Genomic DNA, 11,826 nt, shown 5'->3' with positions numbered 1-11,826 from the left:
TAATGACCTATCACAAAGGATTTTGTACTCTTTTTCCTTCACTAAAATTTTTTTTCCATTGAATTTTTCTTTAGTAAGATTTTAATAAGGCATAATCTTAAATGGTCATTCAAGGGGGAGTGTTGTGATAAGTTCAAAGAATGTGGATGCCATTCATTATATGGGTGATTGATTTTTCCTATGAAGAAATAAAACTCCCAAGCCAAACTATAATTAAATGAAATTTGGAATAGTCAATGCTTTACCTCTACAAATAATGAGGTCTGAGAGAATTAATGTACAACAACAGAAACAATAAAAATCACTCTCTCTTTTCATATATTGTTCTCTTTTCTCTTACAAATAAGTTGCTCTATATATATATATATATATTATTTTTATTATATTAAGTTAATTATATTGAGTAATACTAATACTAGAGTCTTGTATTTCTTTATTTTATCTTCCTTATTTATTTTATAACAAACCCATTATTGGAGACCCTTCATGGTCTTTTGCAATGGATGATTACTCATATATTCTCCCAAGTGCCACCTTCAAAGACAAGTTAAGAATATAGCAGGTGTGACTAAAAGACATTCTTACAGTGTCTCAATCAAAGAGCACCATTTTCAAAAACCAGGACAATGTCTTCCAACAAAACCCTTAAACCCACATCATAGTTTGTTCTGTTATGGCTTCAAAGCAGAACATGAAAGAGCTACAATGGGCACTTCAATCGCTAAAATCCGACTCCCTAAATCTTGAATGTGTTTCCTTCTACCTTTCCCAACCAACCTCAAACTGTTACCAAGAAACAGAAGCCTCCATAAACATAAACATCTCCAAAGAGAATCTCCCATTGTTCTCTCAAATCTTGACAACACTGGCTGAATCCGGAAGAACCAAATGCACATTGAGGAACCTTGAGTTTCATTCAGTTGTGTGGGAGACAGAAGAGGTAAGAAAACTTGGAACCCTTTTTGGGAACAGTAACAATAATCAAAGCATAAAGCAAGTTTTGTTTAGAAGAAACAGGTTCAATGGGAAAAGCTTCTCAGAGCTTTGTGATATTCTGAAGACAAATAGGGTGATCAAAGAGATTACGTTTTCGGAATCTGGGATTGGAGCAGTTGGAGCTGGACTAATTGCTTCTGCTCTCATGGTGAATCATAGTTTGGAGGAGCTTCAGATTTGGGATGATTCAATTGGTTCAAGGGGTGCTGAAGAGCTTTCAAAGATGATTGAAGTCAATCCAACTCTGAAATTGTTGACCATTTTCGACTGGAATGCCATCACTGCTACTCCTCTTATATCAGCTGTTTTGGCAAGGAACAGAACAATGGAGGTTCATGTTTGGAGTGGTGAAAAGGGGGAAAGAAGTTCAAAGGTTGTTGAGTTTGTTCCTGAGAATAGTACTCTAAGAATTTACAAGCTTAATCTCTCTGGCACTTGCCGCGTCGCCTGCGCTTTAGGAATGAATCTGACAGTGAAATCACTGGATATGACCGGAGTCCGGCTTAAGTCTCGGTGTGCTAAGGAGTTAAGGTGGGTTTTGGAACAAAACCAGACACTTAAAGAGCTCAATTTATCAAGAACTTGTCTTAAAAACAAGGGCATTGTGTATGTTGCGGCTGGACTCTTCAAGAACCGGAGTTTGCAGACATTGCATCTAACAGGAAATTGGTTCGGCGGAGTAGGCGTGGAGCATCTGCTTTGCCCTTTGAGTAGATTTTCAGCCCTGCAAAGGCAAGCCAACATTACTTTGAAGTGTGTTACTTTTGGAGGTGGCAGAACAAAAATAGGTTGGGTTCTATATTGATGCATGGATACTTCAATTTTACTTATGTATGTGTATTTGCATCAATATTGTTCTATCTTGTTTAGAAGAAATTGTTTTCTTTTTTTTAATTTGTCTCTACTAATATAGTTAATATTTATGACATAAAAAATAAAAAAGCAGCATGCATTACATTAAACAAAAAAAAGGTTAGAAACTAATAGTTATGTCAAGTGATGCTTGAAAGAGGTTAGAAAATAATGTTTTTGAACACAAAAAGAAAGTGTCTATGCTAATGACCAGAAAATATTGCAAAAGTTCAGGTTTCTATAATGCTGAAATGCTTTCTTACACACACTTACCATATAGCATTCTCAGGAATAGGATCTGATCAACTATAATGATTCAAAACTATGTGCAAATATGTTTTTTTATTTCATACATATTGTAGTTTCCTTTTATAAATTATTGTTGTATCATGTTCGATCTTCGTTTAATCGTGTCCTTACTTATGCAACATAGGTAGGGAAGGTTTAGCCGCTATAATAAAGATGCTAACAACCAACGAGACTCTCCGGCAGCTCGGGATTCATGAGGATGAGAGTTTGAGACCAGATGACTTTGTCAAAATCTTCAAGAGTTTGGAGAAGAATGCTAGTTTGAAACTCTTGTCTCTACAAGGCTGCAAAGGTGTTCAAGGAGAGACATTGCTGCAAACAATGATGGAGACACTACAGATAAATCCTTGGATTGAAGACATTGATCTCTCAAGAACACCTATGCATAATTCTGGAAAGACTCAAGGAATTTATCAAAGATTGGGGCAGAATGAGAAGACTGAACCAGAAATGGATTTGCTCAACAACATGCCGCTAACACAGCCCAAGAGTTGCAGAGTCTTCTTTTGTGGGCAAGAATCTGCAGGTAAGGCTGAATATAAATATTTATGCTTGAAACTTTGGTGCATTAATGAATACTTGATTAATTTTCATGGAAGATCATCTCATATCTATAAATAAAACAATATCAGAATCTATAATGCATCATTACTTCAAACTCGGTGCCATACTCGCATCGGATACATGTCATGTTGGCTACTCCATTGGTACTTTTAGATTCTTCTACTTATACTTTTACAATTTTTTTATATTAGTCTTTCTGAAATTTTATACCTATATAAGTAGAACTTCCAGAATGATCAACTGGATGATAACATTTTGTTATGATTAACTAGAACAATCTACAATAATGTTAACATCATTATTCCTCTCTTTAAGCACAGATTTGGCTTTTATATCTGCATTTTGTCAGTTTTATGTGTTATACTATACCATCCATATCCTGTCAAAACACTGTTGTATCCGTATATCGATGGCATTTCGTCTTGTAGTTCATAGATTGGGAGTTCATTTAAAATAAAACTAAGCTTAATTGTTTGTCATTTGAACACCATAAAATCAACTATAATCATAATTTAAATTCATCTTTCAGGTAAGGCAACACTTTGTAATTCAATATCTCATAATTTCTCTGCTTCGGCATTGACCTACTTGGATCAAGTCAGAACAATAGTAAACCCAGTGGAGCAGGCTGTTAAACCAGCAGGGATGAAGATAAAAACTTTCAAGGATGAGGACACAAAGATTTCAGTATGGAATCTTGCTGGGCAGCATGAGTTTTTCTCCCTCCATGATCTTATGTTCCCAGGGCATGGTAGTGCATCATTTTTCCTTGTAATATCTAGTTTATTTAGGAAACCGGGTAACAAAGAACCAAAAAGCATAACAGAGATTGAAGAAGATCTGCAGTATTGGCTCAGGTTCATAGTTTCCAACTCAAAAAGAGCAGTACAACAATGCATGCTACCGAGTGTTGCTGTTGTTCTCACACACTTTGATAAGATCAATCAACCGTCACATAATTTGCAGCATACTGTCAATTCAATTCAGAGACTGAGAGACAAGTTCCATGGCTTTGTTGATTTCTATCCAACAATATTCACAGTTGATGCAAGATCTTCTGCATCTGTTAGTAAACTCACTCATTACATCAGAAAGACAAGCAAGACTATTCTAGAAAGGGTGCCGCGAGTTTATCAACTTTGCAATGATCTGATACAGATTTTATCAGACTGGAGAACTGAGAATTACAACAAGCCAGCAATGAAGTGGAAGGAATTTGGCGAGCTATGCCAAGCGAAAGTGCCGGCTTTGAGAATCCGGTCTAGAAATGATAACAAAGGGAAAGTGGAAACAAGGAGAAGAGCTGTTGCTACTTGCCTTCATCACATTGGTGAGGTGATTTACTTCGAAGAGTTGGGGTTTCTAATATTAGATTGTGAGTGGTTTTGTGGCGAAGCACTTGGTCAGCTTGTAAAGTTAAATGTGAGGAAGCAATACTCCTCAGAAAACAATGGATTTATTAGCAGGAAGGAGCTGGAGAAAATCTTAAGAGGAAGTTTGCAGAGCCCCATTCCTGGTATGGGTTCAAAGGTATCTGAGAACTTAGAGGCTAGTGATCTTGTGAGAATGATGCTGAAACTCGAGTTGTGCTATGAACAAGATCCATCAGATCCAAATTCTCTGCTATTGTTTCCCTCCATTCTTGAAGAAGGAAGAGGGAAGACTCCGAGGTGGCAGCTAAGCACACCGGACTGCCTGTACGCAGGACGTCATCTTGAGTGTGACGATTCTAGTCACATGTTTCTAACTCCAGGATTCTTCCCTCGTTTGCAGGCAAGAGCTACTCATTTCCTTTACATGTGGTTTAACTCAAGATTGAATTGGTCTACTAAATTCTAATAGTACAAACTACTCATTTCCTAAAATTGTTCACGTTTTGATCTTCACTCAAAAGTCTAAAGTATTTGTAGCTACAATACCTAGAAATTCATGAAGTTTTGGTCTGTATGATTTTCTAACTAAATCTTCTTATCCGATGTCACAGGTGCACCTTCACAACAGAGTAAAGACTCTAAATAATCAACATGGAGCAACTTATAGCCTTGAGAAGCACCTCATCTCAATCATTATCAACGGAATTTACATAAGAGTAGAGCTTGGAGGACAATTGGGTTATTATATTGACATCCTAGCATGCTCCACCAAAAACTTGACAGAAACTTTAAGAGTCATTCAGCAGCTTATAATTCCAGCAATCCAAAGCCTTTGCCATGGGATCACCTTGACCGAAAGCATCATAAGGCCCGAATGTGTCCGAAACTTGACACCCCCTAGATATAGAAAAACACAATCTGCTTCCGTGCAGCTACTTAAACAAGCGCTTCTGTCTCTTTCTGCAGACAGCATGTATGATTATCAGCACACATGGAGTCCAGTCTTAGATTCTGGTAGGCCAATCCTCCAAGCTGGTTTTGATTTAGCACGAGACCTTTTATCGGATGATGACTTCCGAGAAGTGTTGCATCGGAGATATCATGATTTATATGATCTTGCTCAAGAATTGCAAGTACCACCTGAAAATAACCCAGAAGGACAAGATCAATCTTTGGCTTTGAGCAATCAAGCTGAAACAGTTGATCCAAGCTTTGGGGGAATTGCAAAAGGAGTTGAAGCAGTCTTACACAGGCTAAAGATTATTGAACAAGAAATCAGAGACTTGAAGCAGGAAATCCAGGGGCTGAGATATTATGAGCATAGGCTCCTCCTCGAACTTCATCGCAAAGTGAACTACCTAGCAACCTACAATGTGCAGGTTGAGGAGAGGAAAGTTCCAAACCTGTTCTATTTTGTTCAAACAGAAAACTATTCTAGAAGGTTGATCACTACCATGCTTTCTGGCATGACCGCACTACGGCTTCACATGTTATGTGAGTTCCGGGGACAAATGCATGTTGTTGAAGATCAGATGGGTTGCGAGATCATGCAAGTTGATAACAGGGCTGTGCAATGTTTGGCTCCATATATGAAGAAATTCATGAAGTTGGTAACTTTAGCGCTAAAGATAGGTGCGCATCTTGCGGCCGGAATGGGAGAAATGATACCGGACTTGAGCAAGGAAATGGCTCATTTGGCCGGCTCTTCAGCTTTTGCTGGGGCAGCTGCAGCTGGTGCTGTAGGGGCAGCTGTTCTCGGCCGTAGAAATAGGGCTGCAGAAGGCTCAAGGGACATTCAACAAGATTTAAGAGCAGCACAACAATGGGTGGTTGATTTCTTAAGAGAAAGGAGGTGCTCCACAGGGAAGGACATTGCAGAGAAGTTTGGACTATGGCGAGTTCGGTACAGGGATAATGGTCAGATTGCTTGGATCTGTAGGAGGCACATGTATGCAAGATCTGCAGAGATAGTTGAAGTGCCTGTTTGAAATAGCATGCTACCTTGTATAATACTAGGAATTTCAAGTACCAAAAGCTTCTGCTTTCTAATTTCCTGTTAACTCATTATTGTGTCATTGTGTGTATTTCTTCCTTGAATTTGACATTTATTTAAGTGTTCCAATGCATTTAAAGGATTTGAAGTGTTGCATCAGTAAACTTTAATTTCTCACAAGAAAGAAGCTCAATCCAAAAATTCTATAATGTTTTATGAATTATGATTCTATAATTCTTGAATTGGAACGAGAAAAAGTATAGACTGAATTATGATGGAGACCATATATACAGTACAGTATGAACTTTTTTCATGTGAAAAGGAAAGAAGTAAAAATCTATTAGTGATTTTGAGTATGATTAGTATCTTGTATGCTAAGATTTTGATTTAATCTACTTTAGCATTCACCATGTGAATGAGTGGGACCATATGATCATCGCTAGTGATTATGCAGATGATTAGTATCTTGTGTTTTGAAATCAGATTTCACAATTATTGACATTGAAACAAAAAGAACCATAATTTAAATAAAGAAGGTAAAGGTAACACAAAAGAGAAAAAGGAAAAGAAAAGAAAAAGTTCACATAGAAGTTAAGATAACAAGCTTGTGAGAGAGAGTACATAGTTATAATTCACTATAACCTACAACATTCTGAAGAAGTACACAGAAGGAGAAACCACACTGGATAGTACACATTATTACAACATAAGTTCTTGTTCTAGAATCTACAGTCACCTTGCCTTGTATTCCATTGAATTTGAACCATTAAAACAGAAGTTCAGAAGAAAGCCCTGCTACCATAAAATACCCGCGAGTTGTTACTCTTCGGTGTCTGCAACTTCTCCTCAGTGCTCGAATTCCCTGAACTAGTTGCCTCACTTTTTATGTCCATAGGAAGCTTCATTTTGGCCAATGACTCAGTAAATTGCTGCATGCTTTTGTTGTACATGTCTACTATATCCTGCTGCACCAAATTCGGTTCTGGGACAAGGTTCACAGTAACAACAGGCATAGGGAATGACACACTTGGAAGAACCCCATTTGAGGAATCACTCTCACCATCTATAGCATCCACATGTTTAGCATCTTTGGTGCTGGAAATTTGTTCCTGACCGGGAGACTTGGAATTAGCAGCAGCAGCTTCAGATGATTCCGAGCTTGCAGGCACCGGAGAGGTGACACCATTTGTTGACACACTGCTGGGTGGGGAATCAACCTTGGGAGGAAGCTGAACAGACTCAACACTGCAAGCAGAGAAGCTTTCCACGAGGCGAACACCCGCTTCAGAGCTCTGATTCTCACCATCAGAAGTTGCCAAGCTATCAGCAGAGCACTGAGTCTCCTCACAGGGAATGCCGAAATACTCCGACGCCATCAAGTGATCTTCATTCACAATCTTCGGATCAGGGAACTCAATCTTTTCCAAATCCCTCGTCAGCGACTCACCCGTCTCGGAGTCCTGCGCTCCAACCTCCTTAGGAATTGTAGAAATCGCCATAACATCTGGCGAAGCACCAGTGTAAGAAAGCGACAACTGAACAAAACCGGCCGGAGAATGGAACAAATCAGTTGAAGAAAGAGAGAACTCTTTCTCCAATTTCCCATCCTGAACTAGCAGTACCTCAGACAAAGGCACCAAAGCAAAACCAAGCAACTGGTCCTCAAGGTAATTCTTGACCCTGCTAAGCATCCAAATCTCACATTTGAGTGAGGAATCAATAGTCCTAACACTAACCCTTAGATTCTCATTGAACACTGGGTTCCTTCCTCCACCATTGATGGTCTTGGTGGAAACAGTGTCATCAGGGTTAGAAGTGAGGCAAATCTTGGCATAAACATCTTGCTTATGGTATATGCAGATGTTCTGAATGTCCCTAGCTTGGTGTATATATACATCAAGCATGCCAATTGAATCTTCGTCCCCATTTGACATCACAGCCTCTTTTCCATTCACCTCAAATACATCATCATGCTTGTGTTTCTCAGTACCCTCATTCAAGACCAAGCTCTTGAATGGTGACACAACAGAATGTGGTGAATCCATGGTGAATGTATACCTGGCAAAGCACAATAGCTTCAAGGAGGGAAATAAAATAATAATAAAGTCACTTAAAGTATAAATCTAAACACAAATGATGATTAAACCTTAAATCCAAAACTCTCACAAAGAAAAAAGTACTACCTAGGCTTAATGATTCTTAAATCCAAATTCCCAACAAAAAGGTACTATATCAGATACTAGGGTTTAAACAGATCCAAGAAAAGTAACAAACTTTCAGCACATGCAAATAACAGAAACAAAAATTAAAAAGAAAATAAGAAAATTTAAGAGTAGAAGAAAGGGAGCAGCAACCAACACTTGAAGAACTAAACTTGACACAAAAATGGGAAGCTTTGAGCCTTTGAACTTGAATTTACTTAAAAGAATTGAGAATCAAGAAGCAGAAGCACCCCCCAAAATTGAAACTTGTTTGTGGTGAAACTGAAACACACTCAAATTCAGCAGCATGCAGCAAGGATATAAATAAGAACAGGGGCAATCAAAAGAGGGTAGTGCCAAATTTTCCTCAGATTCCAATAAAGCTGACAACTTTAATTGTTCTTCTGCTTCACAGAACACACTTTCAGCGGAATCCAAGGGAGCAAAAACAGGGAAAAGCAAAACAAAGAAAGAGGGCACGGTGACCAAAGTCATGTCACAAGAATCACACCACACTACTACTCCTCCTTCCAGCACTACAATCCAAACAAGAAAACAAAAAAAGCGGGAATAATAATAATAATAATAATAACAATAATTCACAATTAAGAGCATGATAATACTAATAATAAGAAATCTCAACAAGTTCAAACATAGAAGAGGGTGTGCTTTTATTATCATTACCTGTCCTTGCTTTAAAAGTCAAAGTGGTTTAATTCACAATCAGAGGTCAGAGTATGATGACCCAGTTCCTGAATCGAGGCAGTGATGGAGAAACAACAAGAACAACAGCAGAAAGAAAATTAAAGACAAAAAGAAAAATAAAAAAAGGTGTGAACTTTGTATAAAGGGCGAAAAAGTGTGGCTGCTGAGAATGATGAAACCTTTCAGGTGAGTGTGTACATGGATTGGAGCCTAATCAGAGAGTGCAAGTGCGAGTAGCGTAATTAGAATTTGGAAGAGCCTATATAAATTATAAGGGATAATGCTACACACACAAAAAAAGATTTAATTAAAGAAAAAAAACATTTAAAAAATAGGAAAAATAAATAAAGCTTGTATTTTTTCTTTTTTTTTTTTGGTTAACTACCGTCTACCGTTACTACAAAACTAAATCTTTTGTTGTATGTTATCTTCCCATTTATTAGAGGCTTAATTTAGATGAAAATTTAGATCCAAACCACTTCACGTGAAGTTAATATCTGAAAATCGTTAGATAATTTAACTGATTTGATTAAATTTTTATCTAATAACACTCAAGTATCAACTTTTTGTAAAGTCAACTGCATTTAAATCTTTACTCTTAATTTAATAGTTAATACAGACCATGGAATACAAACACTTGATTGAGTTATGGGTTTTGTGTGTCTGAAATATGTTAAACATGACATCTATTTTGTTTCAGCAATACTCTATCTAGTTAAGTCATTTTAGTCATTAAGATTAATCATATTAGTTTAACAAATTAAATATTGACAATCATATATTTTAGTTAAAAAAAAAAAGAGCGTAAGACAGAGAAAGATTTAATTATAAAAATAATGTGTTCATTTAATATTTTTTATTTGCTTAACATGTATGGCTACGTATTTTACTGTATTTTAAATTATTTTTTAACACAATTAATTACAATTTATTCGATTTTATTTTTAAAATCAATTTAAAATTGTATAACTTATTAGTTATTATTTATTAATATAAAAAATTATTCCTTTCTTCTCAATTTGTTTTTACTTTTGTAAGTACCGTCTTTTAATTCCAAGGAGTTTAATTAATTTTTGTTTATTATATTCTCTATTTTAAATAAAATTTAAAATTAAAAGGAAGCGAAGCAAAGAGTATTTAAAATAATTTATATAACTAAAAATATTTAAAATATAAAAAACTAAATTTATACATAATATTAATAGAATATTAAAATATTATTATAGTTAATCTAAAAAATAAATTTATGTTATATTTATATATATCGTGTTCTTATAAAACAAAAATAAAAGTAATATGTACATATTTTTTATATCTTACTGTGTCATGAATAAATTATTTTTTAATTTAAAAATAAAGTCTTCTTATCTGATAACGGAATAAATGATAGTGTGAAAATATACGTTTTTGAACGCGTGTTTATATCTATAATTTTAATATTTATTTTGTTTATTTTAAAAAATTCCTAAAATTTGAACTCACATCCTTTAAATTTAAATTTTCAATTATTATAAAAATTAAAACTTTTATGTTATAAATGAATAATTAATTAATAGGATATTTTGTCCTAGTAGTTGCTGTTGCATAGCTGAGGAGAGGATGGGGTAGGGGACAAACCGCCCCACGCCATGGCCCTTAACAGACCAATCATACTTCATTTCAGTGGGTTCTTGTAAGTGGGGGTATCATGTTTTCTCTTTTTTCATTTTTCTTTTTCCTCTTCCTTATTATTAAAAATCATAATAATTTATCTTTATTGTTATTATTTTCAAAAATATTTAGTTACATTCTAAAATTAATAATTTATTATACAATAAATAAAATTTCAAATATTTTAAGACAACTACAATTTTAAATTTTAATAATATTATTTTAAGAGTATTCAATAATTTATATTCATCCATATACAACTTAAAAAAGTATTTCTTAACTGTTAGTTTGTTACGAATATTTATTTATTTATAAATATTAAAATAAAAATATTTTTTATTTTTAAATTCAAAAATAAATTTGTTCTTCAAGAACAGAAAATATAAAATCATTTTTCACCGTAAAAAATACATGACATTTGAGTCTTTTGTGCAATTACCTAGTAAATGTCTTAAATGACCAAAATGTCTTAAATAGAAACTTTATTATTGCAAATGTCTTAAATGACCACGGGGATGAAAGTAAAATTTTGTACCAAAATGTTAATCAAATTCATCATCTTTATATAAAAATTTGTTAATTCTCATAATTGATTCAACCTTTTAGACAGCATCAGAGCCAATCAGATTAAAATGTAATTCTTCTCCTGTAACTTAAATTCTAGAAATAGCAGAGTAAGTTAAGAGAAATTTAAAAAAGAGTCAGAGAAGCACGAAATTAGAGACATTTTTATTTGTACAAAGCAATTCTTTAAAAATTTTGAAGCGTTGGGATGCGATAGCACTACATTGGACATAAGAAAAACAATTTAAGAGAATGTGAGAAAGAGATGTGAAATGAATAGAGTTGGAAGGAACTTTACCTCGGGTAGAAGAGTCGTGGTGCAAAAGAATATAAGATGTTTGATAGAGGACGATAAAAAAGAAAAAGTTATGCGAGTATTAGAATTTTGAATGAAATGAATTGAAATTGGAATTGAAATGGAGACAAGTTGGTTGGAGTGATGTGGTGAAGAAAAGTAACAGAAAATCGTTAGTTTAATCTAGTTGTCGTGCAAATTATGATATTTACAGTTATGCTTAATGTATGCTAATACAATTTGCACTACATAATTCCATCCATTTCTCTTCTCTATTCTCTACCTCTCTCCTCTATCTATCATTATTACTAATCACTCCTTTTA

At 35.0% G+C, this 11,826-nt stretch overlaps 2 protein-coding genes across 5 annotated transcripts; one reads left to right on the top strand and one right to left on the bottom strand.

Moving 5' to 3' along the window:
• Window positions 1-473: 473 nt before the first annotated feature.
• Window positions 474-6,271, top strand: LOC112790652 (protein TORNADO 1). Its single transcript, XM_025833160.3, has 4 exons — window positions 474-1,784; window positions 2,282-2,683; window positions 3,251-4,494; window positions 4,706-6,271. Exons 1-4 carry the CDS (start codon window positions 674-676, stop codon window positions 6,080-6,082), a joined length of 4,134 nt encoding a protein of 1,377 aa, XP_025688945.1. The 5' UTR covers window positions 474-673; the 3' UTR covers window positions 6,083-6,271.
• A 378-nt stretch (window positions 6,272-6,649) lies between these two features.
• On the bottom strand, window positions 6,650-9,400 carry LOC112790690 (uncharacterized). Of its 4 annotated transcripts, none has more exons than XM_072203995.1 (3): window positions 8,973-9,272; window positions 8,442-8,824; window positions 6,650-8,145 (listed from the first exon to the last, which is right to left on the bottom strand). In XM_072203995.1, exon 3 carries the CDS (start codon window positions 8,130-8,132, stop codon window positions 6,867-6,869), a length of 1,266 nt encoding a protein of 421 aa, XP_072060096.1. In that variant the 5' UTR covers window positions 8,133-8,145; window positions 8,442-8,824; window positions 8,973-9,272; the 3' UTR covers window positions 6,650-6,866. The 4 variants fall into 4 exon arrangements, with proteins under 4 accessions (XP_072060096.1, XP_072060084.1, XP_072059915.1 ...); XM_072203983.1 differs by having other exon boundaries at window positions 8,446-8,824; XM_072203814.1 differs by lacking the exon at window positions 8,442-8,824 and having other exon boundaries at window positions 6,650-8,162; window positions 8,973-9,400.
• Between the last annotated feature and the right edge of the window lie 2,426 nt (window positions 9,401-11,826).

This window comes from Arachis hypogaea, chromosome 1 (assembly GCF_003086295.3).
Source record: "Arachis hypogaea cultivar Tifrunner chromosome 1, arahy.Tifrunner.gnm2.J5K5, whole genome shotgun sequence".
NCBI lineage: Eukaryota > Viridiplantae > Streptophyta > Magnoliopsida > Fabales > Fabaceae > Arachis > Arachis hypogaea.
Note: the sequence above shows the minus strand (reverse complement) of the source record. Positions and strands in the feature narration are given on the sequence as shown.

Excerpts from the sequence above, each read along its gene's own strand:
- LOC112790652 (XM_025833160.3), top strand. The coding sequence starts at position 674 with ATGGCTTCAAAGCAGAACATGAAAGAGCTACAATGGGCACTTCAATCG. Across the intron at positions 2,684-3,250 it reads TTGTGGGCAAGAATCTGCAG|GTAAGGCAACACTTTGTAAT; the intron begins GTAAGGCTGAAT and ends TTCATCTTTCAG. Across the intron at positions 4,495-4,705 it reads GATTCTTCCCTCGTTTGCAG|GTGCACCTTCACAACAGAGT; the intron begins GCAAGAGCTACT and ends CCGATGTCACAG.
- LOC112790690 (XM_072203814.1), bottom strand. The coding sequence starts at position 8,132 with ATGGATTCACCACATTCTGTTGTGTCACCATTCAAGAGCTTGGTCTTG.